Source organism: Sturnira hondurensis, unplaced genomic scaffold (assembly GCF_014824575.4).
Source record: "Sturnira hondurensis isolate 20B ecotype Veracruz unplaced genomic scaffold, ASM1482457v3 Scaffold0020489, whole genome shotgun sequence".
Classification (NCBI taxonomy): domain Eukaryota; kingdom Metazoa; phylum Chordata; class Mammalia; order Chiroptera; family Phyllostomidae; genus Sturnira; species Sturnira hondurensis.
The window spans coordinates 6,074,229-6,091,861 of record NW_028093120.1 but is presented as its reverse complement, the minus strand read 5'-3'; the positions used below and the strand labels follow the sequence as shown (position 1 = coordinate 6,091,861).

Below are 17,633 nucleotides of genomic sequence, written 5' to 3'. Positions count from 1 at the left end.
GAGAAATTGGATTGCTGGGGTGGCCTCTTGTTCAGGATGAAGCTTAGCAATGCAATTCTATAAGAGATGGGAGGAGGCGTTCTCTTCGCCATTGCTCTCCACCAGTGAGATGGAACTCTCCCCTGTGACCCCTTTCAAGCTTCACATACTCCTGTCTGGTTGGTGCCCAGTACTCATGTTTCTCTTCTTAAGGGACATATTTTGTGCTCTTTGTTCCCAGGCCTACATTCTTTATGTCTGTTCTACTCTTAGGTATTTCCATGTACTTTATTAGTCATTTTCCCCTGGGAAATTTAAGTACCTATGTAATATCTACTATGTTATAAGAATTACATAGAATAAAGCAGTTAAATTCCTAGTATACTGGCCTATACTGTTCTCAATAAATTTATTTTCCCTTCTTCTTTTCCTCCGTACGTTTTCCCTTCACTTGAATAAAAAACTCTTGGGTCTTACATAAAGATACTTTTACACTTACTGGTTCAGTATTGCCTGGCTGTCTTTCACACTCTGCCAAATATTGATTCTTCTCCTCCATTATCACTTCTAGCTTTACATGGCCAGCCCCAGATCAGCCAATGTGAAAGACTGGTCCAAACCTTCCTGTTATTCTGTCTTTAGAATATTTTGGCTTTTAGAAAACATATAGAAAATTTGTAAATAGTAAAATGAGTATGCTTAACTATATTTAAGTTGTAAACATCAAATTTCACCTCTCAAGACTTCAACATGTATCTCGCAAGTACAAGAACATTCTGAAATATAACTGCAATATATCATCACACCCAAGAATTTGACCTTGATACAATAATCTTATCTAGTATACAGCCACTATTTAAATGTACCCAATTGTTCCCAAAATATCTTGTATAGATTACTTTTCATGCAGGATCCAATAAAGAGCTGTGTATTTCATGATGGCCAGGTGGCTTGGTTGATTGGAGCATCAGTCTATACACCAAAAGCTTGCTGGTTTGATTCTGAGTCAGGACACATACCTAGGTTGTGGGCTGCATCCCAGATAGGGGCACATAAGGAAGGCAACCAACTGATGTTTCTCTTTCACATCTCTCTCCCTGTCTCCCCTACCTTTTCTCTCTCTCTAAAATCAATTAAAAAACATATCCTCAGGTAACAATTTTAAAAAAGACCTATATTTCCTTTGGTCTTTAGTATTCTTTAATCTAAAAAGATCTATAAGCCAGGCAGTGAAAGACAAATACCATGTGAGCTCACCTATAAGTGGAACCTAGTCAACAAAACAAACAAGCGGGCAAAGTAGAACCAGAGACATGGAAATAAAGAACAAACTGACAGTGACCAGAGGGGAGGGGAGGAGGGGATAATGGGGGAAAGAAGGGGAAGGGTCAAGTCAAGGAATGTAATAAAGGACCCATGGACAAAGACAGTGAGGAGGGAGGAGGATTAAAAATGGAAGGTGGCGGGTGGGTAAGGCAGGGGAGAAAAATAGGGGGGGGAATGGAAACAACTGTAATTGAGCAACAATAAAATATTTTAAAAATAAAATGCTTCAGAAACAAAATTTTTTTCAAAAATCTTTTACCATTTTTTGTCTTTTAGAACATTGATATTTTTTGAGGCATCTAGACCAGCTGTTACACAGAAATTCCCCGCAATCTGGATTTATCTGATTTTTTCCCACGCTGTTAGATTCATTACATATTTTGACAAGAATCTTATACAGGGCAGTGGTTTCAAACTATCATGCACACTTTATTTATTTTTTTAAAGATTTTATTTATTTATTTATCTTTAGGGGGGAAGGAGAGAGAGAGAAACATCAATGTATGGTTGCCTTTCGTGCGTCCCCTGTTGGTAGTTGGCCTGCAAGGAACCGGCCTGCAACCCAGGCATGTGCCCCAACTGGGAATCGAACCACAATCCTCTGGTTCGCAGGCCTGTGCTCAATCCACTGAGCTACACCAGCCAGGGCAAAATATCATGTACACTTTAAAACTTAAAAACTATTAAGAGCCTAACAAGTTGTTTTTATGTGGATTGTATCTGTCAATATTTATCATATGAGAAATTAAAACACAATTTTGGAAACATTAACTCATTTTAAGAATATCAAACTCATTAGATGTTAATTTTCCAAACCTAAAAAAAATGAGAAGGGTAACATTGTTTTGCCTTTTTGTAGGTCATTTTAATATCTGCCTTAATAGAATGCAGCTGTGCCTCATACCTTTGTCTACACTTAGTCTGTTGCAATACGCTCTTTTGGTTGAAGCATATAAAGAAAATGTGTCACACAGATGTCTAGTTGCAAATTGGAGGAGTACTTTGCCTTTTCAGATCTGACAAGTGGAGGTCATTTCATTAAGGATTACAAAAGGATGACATCTTCCTATTATTTCTTTTAATTTTATTGGCCATAAATCTCTTTGTATAGTCCTTTTTTTCTTTCAAAAGTAATTTAGTAATCTTAAAGTATACTTTTTGCTGGAAAGCTTATTAGATGTTTAATTAATTCCCTCTACTTATCAATTTTTAAAGAAACGGGTTTGTGCCCTAGCAACCTCCAGTGCATTCTAGTGACTTCCTACATCTTACATGTACTCGTGGCTTTTATATAGTCATTGTGTCTTAACCACTTAAACTAAATTCTTTTTTTATGTTCAGATTGTCTTATCTTTGGTTAGTGTGTCTCTACACAATTTTATTAGCTCTCAATAACATCAAATTCTGTCACAAGTTTCCCAAGCTCAACTGGTACATTTCCTGTCCCGGCCATGTCTCCAAGAAGCCCTGGTTCCTTTTAGATGAAAATAGTAGACTCAACAATCTGGATCCCACATTTATTACTGTGGTGGTTGTCTACTTCTAGGAGTTTTCAGTGGACAGACCTAGAAAATAAATCTTTTTTAAAAGCAGGGTGATCATGAGTTTACATCAACATTTCTAAACCTCAGCTCTACTGACATTTGGGGCCAGTTAATTCCTTGTTTTGGAGACTGTCCTGTGTACTGTAGCATGGTTAGCAGTACCCCTAGACTCTCCTCGGTAACACCTGCCCCTCAGTTGTGTAAACCCAAATTACGCCCTTGCATTGTGAAATGCCCCAGAGCAGGCATGGGATAAGGGGGCAAAACTGCAGCTAGAACCACTTGTTTACACTTATAGTTCTAGCAACATTTAAATAATTCCCTAATTGTTTTAGCCATTTGTGTGTGTGTGTGTGTGTGTGTGTGTGTGTGTGTGTGTGTGTACCAAAAGCAGCATAACATCTAACAAAACCCGCTCTGTGGACTAGTTTTTCATCCTTTGCATAAAATCTTGGGTCAATCACATAGTCTTTAATCAGAAGAATAATCTCATTTCTGTAATCAAAATGCACAGGTCAGCATTTTGTCAACATTCTAAACTCTCACCTAATTTAGGTTTACCTCTTTGCCCCACCTCGTACTGCTTGGGGCTTGAAGCCTTCAGGGAAGAAGAAAACAAGGTTACCTTCCTCTCTGTTTACTCTGCTCACACTCCTAAGTCCCACTAGCAGCTGACCAGGGTGATGGCCTGGGAAGAGGGGTTAAAGGGAGAAGGACAGTTATACACAGCAGGCACATATATGGCCGTTGCTGGAATTCTCTGTGTTTAATGGATGTTTATAGTTGACTCTTTCTCTAGCAAAATACTTTGGTGGGATTCTTGGGGGTATTTCACTGGGGAGCTTGAACTGTAACCCGGTAATGCAGGTGACGTCCCTTTTCAGAAATTTGTGACTCTGGCCCTCAACCCCTGGATCTGCCGTGGTCGGCCCTTCCCAGAGTGCCTATGTTGGATTGCAGTGCCCTCTAGGCTGCCCTTGTGGGTAGAACCATTTTAAAACAGAAAGGTAGAAATTTTCATCGACGCAAATATTTTCAGAAACATATTCAAATGAAAAGTATAGAGCTTAATGAACTGTCACTCAGTAAATGAAACCATGTTTCTACTATCACCTAGGTCACAAAATTAAAAAATTAGGAGCTTCCCCAAAGCTCTCTCGAACCTCTTCCTGTCACTCCTCAAAAATTACTACCATCCCAACTTCTAATACCATAAATGGTTTTGAGTATTTTGGAACTTTATTGTAATGGAATCATACAGCATTTTTCTATGTCTATTTTTACACAAGAATTCATCCATGTTTTTGTGTGGGTGAGACATTTATTCTCATTCCTGTATAATGGTGTATTTAATAAATAAAAGTACTTGTTTATACATTATGCTATAAGTGATCATTTGGATTGTTTTCAGTTTAGGGCTATTTTGAACACCGTTTCTTGTACAAATCTTTTTTCTCTCTGTATGTGCATACCTGTCCTTATGCATGAGTTTTGCGTTTGATCTCCCCCAGAACCTTGGGGAGGTTCCAACCTCCCAAGGAGGTTGGGAGGTTGGAACCTTGGGAATGGTGGCCCTAGAACAGTATACAAGGTCTGTTCAGAAGGTATCCAGCCATGTAATATGAAAAATAGAGATATTTATTGAAGAAGATACAAAATACAAGAAGCATTGCACATAGGACAATGATGCCTCAGTCCCCTTTAAAGTGTCACACAGTTCTCCCAGTCACTATTAGCTGCCCTGTTGTATTTTCCTGAATCTCATCAACCATCTAAAATCTCTTCCCTTTCAAAGGTGATTTTAGTTTGGGGAAAAGCTAGAAAACACAGGGTGTCAAATCTGGGCTGTAGTGGGGCTGAGTCACCTGAGTGATTTGATGTTTCACCAAAACTATGCACAAGATGTGATGCATGAGTGGGCACATTGTTATGATGAAGCTGCCAATCACCAGTTCTCATAGCTGAGGCCTTCTGAATAATCTGAATAGTTTCTGTGGAGGAATAGTTTCTGCAGAAAATTTGGTGCAGATTCATTGTTTTACTTGCTAAGTCATTTTGAATGTGATGGGCACACAGTACACATGCTCACTCACCGGTGTCTACCACCCCCACTGACTAGTACAGTGAAGTCATCATTGTTCACACATGCACATTCCAGTCCACTCTCCTTGGCTGCCAGATTACATGGATGCCATGCAAACCATTCTTGTTATATTAACAATGGCTGAACTTTTTCCAGATAGATCTCTCATATGTTCTTTGGCACAAATTCATATGCCCTGCAGTAGTGAAAATTTACCTCCCATAAAAGCCAAAGTTTATGTTTTGTTTTCAGTCTTGGGTGACTCTACTTCCCACCCAAAGTTTTAGGCTTATTTCTGGCTTCATTGGCATATCTTGGTAGTGTTTACAAATGCTACTTCCATGCTTAAGACAGCATTTTGAGATGCCCCATTATATGCAGTGTTCAGTTCACACACCTCTCTTCCAGTGGGCCCAAGGCCACAAATCCCAGCCCTTTGTGAAGTTTAAATCCCAGTTATGATTTTTTGACTTTATAATGGTATGAAAGCAATATATATAAACATTACATAAAATATTTAACACCTTTTTATCAAATAGACTTTGTGGTAGATGATTTTGCCCAACTGTAGGCTAATGTAAGTGTTTTGAAAACAGTCAAGGTAGTCTGGGCTAAGCTGTGTTAGGTAGGGTAAATGTATTAAATGTACAGTTATACCTCAGTACTCTCAGCTCCGGAACTCATCAAACCTTGTGCTTGTTGAGTTTTGATGAGAAAAAAATATGTTTCAGCACTAGGTGCTTGATCAGGACTCATCGCACTTGCTAGGACTTGTATGAATCACGACACCACCCTGCAGGAGAAGACTCTCCTTACTTGCTTGATACTTGTCAGTTTCAGCATGCACCATGAGTTCCAGAACAAATTAATGACGAGTACCAAGGTACCACTGTATTTTCGACTTAACTATATTTTCAACTTACACTGGGGTTAGTGTAACCTCATTGTGAGTCAAAGAGCCTCTGTATGTGTTTAAATTTATATGCAACTCATTTCTAATTCTTTCATACCAGACTTTCTCCCTTGTACATTCTCTGTTGTACTCACCTACTGTTGGCTAGGTTACATCTTTCAAAACCTCTTTAGGAATAGTATAGCAGGACCTTATTTCTTGATTTTCTGCATATTTGAAAATGTCTTTCAGTTGTCTTTAAAACTGAATAACTTGACTAGGTATAGATTTGGGGGGGGAGGGGCTATATCCAGGACACATCTAACTATATTTGAGACTTAGGGATGAGATAATAATCATAATTATAGTAAACATTCATTAAGTACTTGCTATGCACCAGACTATTCTAAGCTCTTACATGAGCTCATATAATCCTTTGCTGCAACCCTAGGTACTAGTATTATCTTTACTTCACTTAGCAAAAGGAAAACAAAGATCACCTGGCTAATAAATAGTGGGGTTGAAATTTGAACTTAAGCAATATTATTTCATACTCTTAACTCCTATACTACCTCTCAGGGTAATTAAGCTAAAATTTGTGACCTTAGGCATATTACTCAACTTCTTGGTGCCTCAGTCAACTCTCTATACAGTGGGACTATTATACTTTCCAAGGTCGCTGTGACAATTGATTAAGTTAATGTATGCAGATAGCTGGCAGTGGTTCGTAACACATACAAAGTGCTTAATAATTGTCTGCTGCTATTGTTATTACTATCTTATGGATAGTAAGCTGCAGATCTGAGCTTTCAAAAAACAGTCTGACTTTAGTAACTGCTCTTCAGTATTCAGTATCAGCAATTAAAGTGGCATTTCAATTAAGTAGGAAAAAGGGATTATTTACAAAATAGTGTTGCGACATATTTGATAAATAATAAATACTTGTGGGTTGCAGGCCAGTTCCTGGCAGGGGACACATGATACATTGTGTGTCCCCGGTGGAGGCAACCATACACTGATATTTCTCTCTCTCTCTCTTTCCCTTCCCCTCTAAAGATAAATAAATAAAATCTTTAAAAAAATAATAAATACTTGCTGAATGAATGTTTTGTAAACTATATATACATTCACTTAATAAATATTAACAAATAGATATGTATTCTCTAGGTCTGTATAGACAGATGGGAAGAAAACATGAAAATAAAAATAGTCACATGGTAATGATTTTATAGTCACATATAAATGATTTTCTGTTTTGAATTTCCTTAACATGTTACAAGATTTTTCTCATCATACAATATATTAAATTAAAAAAAATTAACCACATAATCACTATAAACAAAGTTTGAGCTACGCACAGCGAGATGATTGGAAGATCAAAGCTCAGGATGAGATTTTGGAGCCGTGAGAAGATAACAAAACTACCAACATAGTGTGTACAGTAGAATACACCATATAAAGAATTGGCAAAGAAGAGGGACTGGCAAAGGGAACTTAAAAGGGACTTTTGGAAAGACGGATGAAGAGTCGTCGGAAAACAAAAAAGCAAAGCAGGGCGTCAGGTATGAAGGGAAATTGCCCGTGGCAAGTGCCACAAAATGTTAAGAAAATCCACAGTATTTAGGAATGAAAACATCTTTGATGATGTTAAGCCACTTTATAAGGACAGTGAACATCGGCTCCTTTATAGACCTCTCAGTATGCTGAGAGGTAATGACAGGTGATTAGAGAATGTGAGTGAAGATAAAGGTGACTTTTTCAATAACTTTGGTGACAAAGGGAGGGATAGAGTCAGGGAGAATTTAAAATGAGACAGAATTCCTTCTCTCTCTCTCAATTTGATGCTGGAGTGTTTGTAACGGGAAAACTTGAGAGGAAAGTGAGACATCACTGGAGAAGGAGAGATTCAAGATTTTGAAGGAGTGAGGGGGAAGTTGGTGGGGGAAGATTTGAAAGCAGGCAGGAAGAAATGGTTTCAAGAACACAGACTAAGAGGCCTAGGAAAGGGGCACTCTTTCTCTGGAACACTGAAGAAGATACTGTTATAAATCATTTAAGAAGTAGAAATGAGAAAAGTCTGTGGCATTCCAGCTGGTAGTATTTCGGGCTTTCCCCCCACCTCCCAGTATATTTGTGACCTAGGAGTGGAGAATAGGACAGCGTAGTTTCATACAATAATTATATCCATGAGCATTATTTATTTAAGCTTGTTCTTTATATAGGATGGAAAATCTTGTTTCCTATTTTCTGTTCTCTTTTCTTGTGAGAAACCAGTGTAGGGTCTAGATGAATGATGAAAGAAAAAGAGGGAGGAAGGGAGGAAGGAAGAAAGAGAGAAGGAAAGGAAAAGGAAGGAAGGAGGGAAGGAAGGAAGGAAGGAAGGAAGGAAGGAAGGAAGGAAGGAAGGATGGATGGATGGATGGATGGATTCTGGATACTTAACATGACCCGAGCAATGACTATTTTGTATTGTATAACTACTGGTTATCAGCAACTTGAAATGGCAGAGAGATCTAAGGGCATTCTGATGCTGATGCCATTAAGAAGATACACAAATCTTGGATAAAAGATGTTTAAATTAAATTTATAGGGGTGACATTGGTTAATATGGTCATATATGTGTTAACTGCACATTACAATGATATGTGATCTGCATATTGCTTTGTGTGCCTGCCACCCAAAGTCAAATCATCTCCTGACACCATATGTTCAGCACCCTTTACACTCTACCACCCTACCCTGTCCCTCTGGTAACCACCATACTATTGTCTGCTTGTGTCTCGGACTTTCAGCTTTATACCCCACCTGTGAGTGATATCATATTTTTAAAGATGTTTGAAGGTGCCCTGAAATTGATTTCTAAGCCACATGCACCTCAGGGAGGCTCCTGAAGGCACAGGGAAAGTACTGAGCAAGTGTGGAGCGTTAAGAGCATTCAGTTATGCCAAGCAAGAGGCTGGCTGAGAGAGTCGTGTAGTTGCTGATTGCACCTATCCTGTTTTTCAGTTGGCACTGTATAACGTTGCCATTGGGCTTTAGATGTTGTAAATAATTTTTACCATTTTGTATTTTAGGGCAGCATAATTATTTATGTGCTGGAAGAAATGACTGCATCGTTGATAAAATCCGCAGAAAAAACTGCCCAGCCTGTCGCCTTAGAAAGTGCTGTCAAGCTGGCATGGTCCTTGGAGGTAATGCTGCTGTTTTCATTAATAATGTACTGATATTTACACTATCAAATGGTGGGTCAGAAAATCCTCATTTTCTCATTTATCTTTGTTCTTGCTTTGTTCTTCTGTCTTGATTACTGGTGTCTGAATGAAGCAACCAGTACTATCCCATGAACTTTATAGATTCTCAGCATGTTAAAGTTTGTTAGGAGAAGTAATAAACCTCCTTTTGTCTCTATTGCCTATAAGGAAATGTTCCGGAGTGTCCACCAACCATACTTAATAAAGTAAATTAAGTAAATTAAATACTTAATTTAACCTATTTAAATTAAGTGACATGAGTTGGAGTCTGAGCTCTGCACTCGTTGCGTGTGTGACCCTGAGTAAGTCACTAACCCGTTCTGGGCACCAGTCTCCTTACACGTAAAATGAGAGCACTGAAGTTCTCCCAGACCAAAAACTGATTCTGTGAATTGGTCCAGTACATCAGTCTCCATCCCTCTCACTCTCCATCCGTCCCTCCCCGTCCTCTTTATGTAACTGTATGTGGGGCCCTTACACTTACCAAGTACTATTTTAAGTTCTGGAATATAACACCAAACAAAATGGACCAAATCCCTGCCCGCGTGGAGCCTGCATTCTGGGGGACGGGGTGAGGAACAATAAATATACATGTTGAGGGATGATAAGCACTGTGGAAAATGGTAACCAGAGTGAATTAATAGGGAATGTCAGGGAAGGGAGTCACTACTGAACACTTTTTTTTCTGATTAATATAGTATTCATTTCGTGTATCTATTTCCTAAACAATAATATTTTTGAAATCCTGAGTTTGATGTGGTAGTATTTCTAAAATACATTTTTAAAACTTAGAATTCTTTAACTGCATATTCAATATACCACCTGAAAACAGCTGATGTATACTGTAAGTGATCTGTGTTACATTCTGGGAAGGCGTGCCTTAGACCAGTATTTTTTGACTGCCTGCAGAGTTAAGCATTTGCTTAGTTCTTGCAGACCCTGCTGCCCTTGAGTGTGATGCAGTCTAATCCCTAGTAAAATAATTATCTAACAGAAGAGTAAGTGACTTAAGAGAGGTACCAGACGTTGTTAGCAAGTAGAGAAAAGGGAAAAATCATTTTTATCTGAGGGAGTTTGCAAAAACTTCAGAAAGGGGATTCTCAAAGAATGAATAGAAACTTTGTAAGTGGACAGGAAGAAAGGTATTTATAATGAAAATCCCATGTATCTGAAGAAAAAAACAACAAAACATGCATTCCAGTGGTGGTTTTTCAATTATCTAATGGGAACAGCAAGAAATTAAGCCTAAAAGTTCTGTTGGGCGGGCATGGATGTGGAGTTGGAGCTGCATTCTGTAGGCCCAATGGAACCGGTGTTCTTTCTAAGCAAACGTTCATGGGCTATCCGTGGAATAAAGACCGAATTTCTAAATGCAGGACGTGGGGCCTGTTATCACCTAGCAGTAGCTCTCTCTTTTTCTAAGCTCTTCTCCCACCAGCCCTTTGGGACCTTCACCCTCCTTTCACCTGTCCTCGCATGTGTTTTCCTTTTGCCTGCACCATTCTTCCTTCACCCCTTGTCAAGTTCTAGTGTGGTTTCCTGTGTGTGCGTTTGTGGACATGACCTTCCCATCGCCCCAGTCCTAGCAGGGGCAGGGACTTTGTGGGGACACAGTTTAATGTAGTGCTTTACGTAGTTGGGAAGCTGAAAGCCCTTGAGCCAGCCTGGATTGGACCCTGTCCTGACCACTTACTTCAGCATTCCTGCTCTCGAAATGGAAGATTGACCAAATTGATTAGAGGGGAAGTGATGAGACCCAGCTACCCTGCTCTATCCCAGCCCATATGAAGCACTGGGAATCCATATTCTCTCTCTTTCTCTCTCTCCCTTCCTCCCTCCCAAAATCCTACCTTCTCTTTCTCCCTCTGCACCCCACCCCCAAGTTGTTTCTTTTTTCTTTCTTTTAAATTATTTATTTTATCTTTAGAGGGGAAGGAGAGAGGGAGAGAAACATCAATGTATGGTTGCCTTTTTGTGCATCCCCTGCTGGGAGTTGGCCTGCAGGGAACTGGACTACAACCCAGGCATGTGCCCTGACTGGGAATCGAACCGCGATCGTCTGGTTCGCAGGCCTGCGCTCAATCCACTGAGCTACACCAGCCAGGGCTTCAAGTTGTTTCTCATACATCTTCATTGCAGAACTTACCTCACTGTTTTATAGCTGTTTATTTACCAGTATTCAAGTCAAGAATTTTCTCCTTGTCCAAGATTGAGTTATTTGAAAGCAGGAGCTTCATTTTAGTGTTTTTGTCACCAAAACGTTTGTTTAAGTAACTATTATTTGTATTTGTAACTATTATTTTGGAGTCATTTGAAATATAGGTCTCCATGCATTATCTTTTTTAAACTTTTTTACCGAGGCACAACAAGGCATTATAACCTGCCCAAACTTGAGGCAGTCAGTTGAGTAAGCTGAATTAACACCGTTAAGAATTTACACTCATAGCTTGACTAGTGATGCTACATCCCAATTGAGTGCTAAATTAGTGCTAATTGTCATTCAGCTTGAAAATTTTCACCGTGGGGAGGAAAAAAATAAGTATCGCTTTTTTCCCTCTAAGAATGAAAACATTTCGCTAAACTAATTCTTCACAAGGTCAAGGACTACTTTTCCTTTAACCCCACTAATTAGAACAGCATCCCTTTGTTGTCAATTGTGTACTGACTTTCAATCTTGATAAAAAAGGGTAGCCTGGAAATGTAAAATATTTCCAACTATGTCCATAGATGGCTGCCCTTTGCAAATGTAACCATATCTGGTCTCCCTGGAGAAGCTGAACAATCGCATGATTGCTAGCAGTTTCATGGTCTGGAACAGTCTCATTGGCATAGGTCGATCCCAAGACCTCTTCATTCTCCATGAGGTTGACAAACAGTGGCACATTCACTGCCGGCTTTAGCATGTGAAAAATGAAAACTTAAGTGCCATTCATTGCACAATTAAATCTACCTAGCTGAGTCCTGGCTGGTGTGGCTCCGTGGACTGAGTGCTGGCCTGCAAGCCAAAGGGTTGCCGGTTCAATTCCTAGACAGAGCACATGGCCAGGTTGCAGGCCAGGTCCCCAGTAGGGAGCGATTGAGAAGCAACCACACACTGTCTTTCTTCCTGTCTTCCTCACTCTCTAAAAATAAAAAAATAAAATCTTTAAAAAAATCTACTGTAAATCAAGTGTCTCCCAGGTTGTTCAGAAGAAGATCAAACACAACAGGCTGATCTAAAGTTCCATGAGATTAGAGGTTGTGGTTGCTGAGAAGGCAACTCGCATCTGCTGAGGCCGAGGAGAGACATGTACTGGCAGTGAGGTGGTTGCTGGATGTGTCCCCGGCACATCCACAGGGGTTATGCTGTGGGAATCTCCTTGTCTAGAGTCACCACTGTTAAAGGCTTCATTGTCGCTTTCTGGGCTGCTCACCTGAAAAAAATCACGCCGCCCTGCTCTCGAATCTGCCCACAGACCACTAGATGTCCCTCTTCACCTGTAACACTGCTGGTAATTATTTTTTAAGGATAAGGTGTTCCAGGATACTCTGGTTTGGAATAGTAGCTGGCTGTAATTTCCATTGGAAACTGAAGGAGGTCTTGTAAAATATCAAAACCTTTATAGCCACCAGGGACCACTATGTATTAGTTAGTGATTTCCCACCACAAGCACGCCCTCTAACAGATCCCTGGCTATTGATAAATGGTTGAGAAGGTCTGGGGAATACCTTTGTCAGTGCTGGGTAAAGGGCAAGGATACCACTGCTTACTTGAATAGTCCCATGAGGATAACTTGCACTGTCTTGAGAAATAACAGTTTGTTCTATGTATATAGCTGGCCATTGGCATTGGGGTGGCATCTGTGTACTTTGCTGTAGGAAAACTTAGATTGTAGTCAGGTGAATAGTAGAATCCTTTTATTTCTTGTTCTTTACACAGTGACAAAGGTTCATTAACATTAAGTACTGTCTACACGGCTTGAAAAAATGTTGTGTTAATAGTTACTGCTACTTGCTGAAAGTGACTGGAAGCTCTGTTCAGGGCCCTTTGACATGGGAGGATTTGGAGAAGCCAGTGAAGATGGTTGCTTACTTGGGGGAACTGCTGCCTCAGGAGTCTCTGAGGTCATAAACTCTGTTTCAGATCCTGAAGAAGCCTGATTGATAGTAACCAAGCAAGCATTTGAGTTACAAGTAACTGGAGAAAAAAAACAGCCTGTAATGTTTCTTGAAGGAAATCCCACTGACTGGGTAGATTTTGTTCTGTAGACACTACTGGACTACCTGGAGTAGTTGAAGGTGGCTGTGATGATGGCCTTGCATTTGAAGGTTTGTCAAAATCTAGAATAGATAATTGCATAAAGTTAATGTTCCTTGAATCTGGGTCATCAGATCCTGCAGTTTTTCTTTCCTCAGTACTGGATCCTTTTGAAGGGGTAGAGGAGGCACCAATAGGCTGATGCATAGGCTTAGGCATATCTTTGGGTTTGGTATGAGGTTTCCTGCAGCTAACCCCCAGGACTTTGGAGAAATTTGGGATTGTGGTATAAAAGGGTGTTTTTGATTATCAACACTATTTTCTCAGGATTTAGGAGTCTCTGGCTATCTTGAATCCTGTTCTTCACACATGGGAGTGGTCCCTGACTTGCCTGTTTACTCTGCAGAGACAGTGTCTAAGACTTTGTGGTTCACTTCTTCGGATCCTGTTCTTTCTCCAGCTGAACTGGCCAAAGCATTGGATCTCCTGTTTCTTCTGTTCATCTTGAATATATCCTGCTTTGCAATTTAGGGGTTTCTCACTCCCACTAGCTAAGAGTTAGCTTGGGTTTAGAAATATCTGCTTCTTTTATTCTTACCGCAGAATGGACCTGAGTTTTGCAATGTCTTATTTCCTCTGTTCTAAGAAAATTGCAGGCTTTGCTAGCTCCCTGTACTTAAGAGAGGTCCCCCAGGACTCAAAGGATTCCTGTTTCTTCTCCTCACCATCTGGTTCAGTAAGCATATCCCAACATTTGAGGGTATTTGGTTTTCTAAAATAATCTGCTTTTCAAGATTGCTCTGTATCCTGTTTGCTTGAATCATCTATTTCTGTTATGTAGCACCTGTTAAGAAACTCTTGGGGTTGTGTCTCTGGCAGTGCAAGTTCCCTAAGAGATACTGACTCTTTGACATATTCAACTTCAGTAATTATTTTCTTCTATAATTTTATCAGCATTTCTTTTGCCAAATGATACTTATTTTCCCTGAGCATTTTTTAGAACTGGAATATTTTCAAAGTAGCCTGATTTCAACAATTTAGACAGCAGATCTTTCATGTGTTTGTATGTTGTTCCCACCACTGCTTTCTCACTGCCTTCCAAAAGGTCCTAAAAACACAACAATGACTGATCTATCTGGCCTTTAGCACTTAGACTTTCATTTCAGGGCAAGGCAGCTTTGAAAATTTAACGAGGCAGTCCAGTTCTTTTAAAGGCAAATGCACTGCACTATTCAAGCCCTCTCTCTTTTTAAAAGTACGTGTTCTTGTGTCAAGTTCTATGAAACATAGTGAACTTGAAGTATGGTGTGAAGTTTTTCCTTCTGTAGTCATTTCCAGGACACAGAAAGAGTGTTTGGAAAAGGAAAAAGGTAAATGATCTAAAGGAGTGTTTTTCATTTGTAGAAAGTGTGCTTTTATAAAAAAATTTTTTATTTTTGTTCAAGTACAGTTGTCTCCATTCCTCCCTACCTTACCATTCTCCCCACCCCAGCCATCCCCACTCCCACCCTTTATCCTACCCCTCTGCTTTTGTCCACGTGTCCCTTATACATGTTCCTGAAAACTCTTCCCCTTCTCCCCATTATCCCTGGCTACCCCCCCTCTGGTTACTATCAGTTTGTTCTTAATTTCAATATCTCTTGTTATATTTTGCTTGCTTGCTTGTGGGTTGTTTTTTTTTTTTTACTGCTAACTCTTGAAGTAGTCTTCCATTCCATAACTGCATTTATTTTAATCATCATACTATTGTAGTGGAAAAGTGATTGAAAATAAGAAACGTAAAATGATGAAACCTCCCCACACTGAGACACACAGGTTCATTCAGAAGAAAGACGTGGGTCTGGCTAGCAACAAGACAAACAGTAAGAAACCGGGTACCAAGAAGAGGAGAGCGCCAGAGAAAACTCGGCACTGGGGTAAAAGGGAAGGGTTTCATTCCAGGGGCATGGACTAAAGTAACATCAGAGCAGGGTTGCTAGCAAGAGCATTTGGCGCAAAGCTGTTTTAATTAACATCAGCTTTCTTATCTCTTCTGTGTAAGGGCAGAACTGGTTCCGTTTTAGGGCAGAGTTTAATTGAGGGCTAAATAGTCCCAGCCTCAGAATTAGAAGGGAAAATAGGGAGAAATGTGATCGGGTAGCTCTCACTGCCCAGTCACACTGTCCTTAATTCCATTGTTTTCCCATCACTTTCCCAAGGTCCCAGGGTGCTACCCCGAAGCCCAGTTCTCCTGAAATATTACGGATTCCCCCAACCCCTGCATAATTTACTTCAGTCAGTGAACCTCTTTTTATGGCTGATGACCATAAAATTTGTCTTTCCAACCAGGACACTGATGAAATGAAAAGGAGCACTATCAATTAAAATTAGGCTAACAGATGTAAACCAAGACTTTCCCAGGCTAATTGGGCCATAGGGCAAGCCCCCACCCCATTTTTCCCATTAGAGGATACAAATGTGTTCTGGCCAAATGTATACATAAATTTCTGAGGATGTAGATGAAATAGTCAAATGTTAACTTATATATTTTTAATTTACTAATATATTAATTTAGTTAAGTACACATATAAAGGTGTATTGATTTGGAAGAATTGCATTTCTACTCTCATATTTTATGAACAATTTTATTCAAACTTATTTTACACATCACTGACAACTGAGTCTTTGCTTCCATTGAGACAATTTTTAAATCAGCTAATCATTCTTTATGGAGTTCATCATGTTATCGAAGATGTTTGATATGTAGTACCTTTTGAATTGATGTGTAGTACTATAATTAGAAATCTAACCCAGAGACTTCCGTCAAGATGGAGGCATAGGTGGAAACACTGTGCCTCCTCCCACAACCAAGTTTGAGTACAAGAAAGGTTTAGTAAACAAAGACACAGCCAAAGAACAGAAAATTGAATTATACGGAAGTCCGACAACAACTAACCATTCAACGGCGGTAAGAGGGGCGGAGCCAGCAGCGGAGCAGGGTCCGGCAGGAAAGATCCCGGGCCTCGCAGGCAGCCCGGACCCAGTCAGGGTGCGGGGCAGACTGACCGAGGTCGCACATTCACGCACAGTGAGATGGACCACACAGGCCCCAGGGGGCGAAACCAGTGGTGGAGGGCTGACGGCACCGGGCCCTGGTGATGGTGGCAGCTGCAGCACCTGTGGTGGCAGTGTCGGGAGGCAGAAGACGGGACGCCATCGCTCCTCTTTGACTCCACCCCCACATACAGCTTCACAACCCAGCGACTGAGTCGCCCTGCTCTGGTGAACACCTAGGGCTCCGATCCTGATACTTAACAGGCATGAACAGCCCAAAAGATGGTGCAAGAAGAACTCAAAGTCCCAGAGCTGATAACTCTCAGTGACCGAGAAATTGCCAGCCTCTCAGACACACAGTTCAAGACACTGTTTCTCAGGATGCTCACAGAACTGGTTGATTATAGTCACAAATTAGAGGAACATATGAAGGCTAACCTAATTGAAATGAAGGGAGATGTCCAGGAAACCAATAGTGAGGGAAAGGAAACTGGGACTCACATCAATGGAATGGACCAGAAGGAAGAACAAAACATCCCACCAGAAAGGAATGAAGAAATGAGAATTCAAAAAAATGAGAAGAGGCTTAGGAACCTCCAGGACATCTTTAAACGTTCCAACATCCGGATTATAGGGGTACCAGAAGGGGGAAAGAAACAGCCACGAGTGGAAAACTTATTTGAACAAATAATAAAGGAGAACTTCCCCAGTCTGGCAAAGGAAATAGACTTCCAGGAAATCCAGGAAGCTCAGAGAGTCCCAAAGAAGTTGGACCCAAGAAGGAACACACCAAGGCACATCATAATTACATTAGCCAAGACTAAAATGAAGGAGAGAATCCTAGAAGCAGCAAGGGATAAGGGGACAGTCACCTACAAAGGAGTACCCATCAGACTGTCAGCGGATTTCTCAAAAGAGACCTTACAGGCAAGAAGGGGCTGGAAAGAAGTATTCCAAGTCATGAAATCCAAAGACCTACAGCCAAGATTGCTTTATCCAGCAAAACTTTCATTTAGAATGGAAGGACAGATAAAGTGCTTCTCAGATAAGGTCAAGTTCAAGGAGTTCATCATCACCAAGCCCTTATTATATGAAATGCTAAAGGGACTTATATAAGAAAAAGAAGATGAAAAATATGAACAGTGAAAGGACAGCAAACACACAGTTATTAACAACCACACCTAAAACAAAAGCAAACCAAGAGGACAGCTAGATCAGGAGTGGAACCATAGAAATGAAGAACACATGGAGGGTTAGAAACAGGGGGGTGGGAGGGGGAGAAGGGGGG

The 17,633-nt window shown here is 40.3% G+C and overlaps 1 protein-coding gene and 1 pseudogene across 2 annotated transcripts in view; one reads left to right on the top strand and one right to left on the bottom strand.

Annotated features, from left to right (window-relative positions):
• Positions 1–17,633, top strand: part of PGR (progesterone receptor) — a 98,139-nt gene that overhangs the window by 26,667 nt on the left and 53,839 nt on the right. For both annotated transcript variants that reach the window (XM_037029752.1, XM_037029751.1), the window contains exon 3: positions 8,899–9,015. In XM_037029752.1, coding sequence (XP_036885647.1) covers positions 8,899–9,015 — 117 coding nt within the window. The remainder of the gene's footprint in view (positions 1–8,898; positions 9,016–17,633) is intronic.
• Positions 12,455–14,269, bottom strand: LOC118975687 (caprin-2-like; annotated as a pseudogene).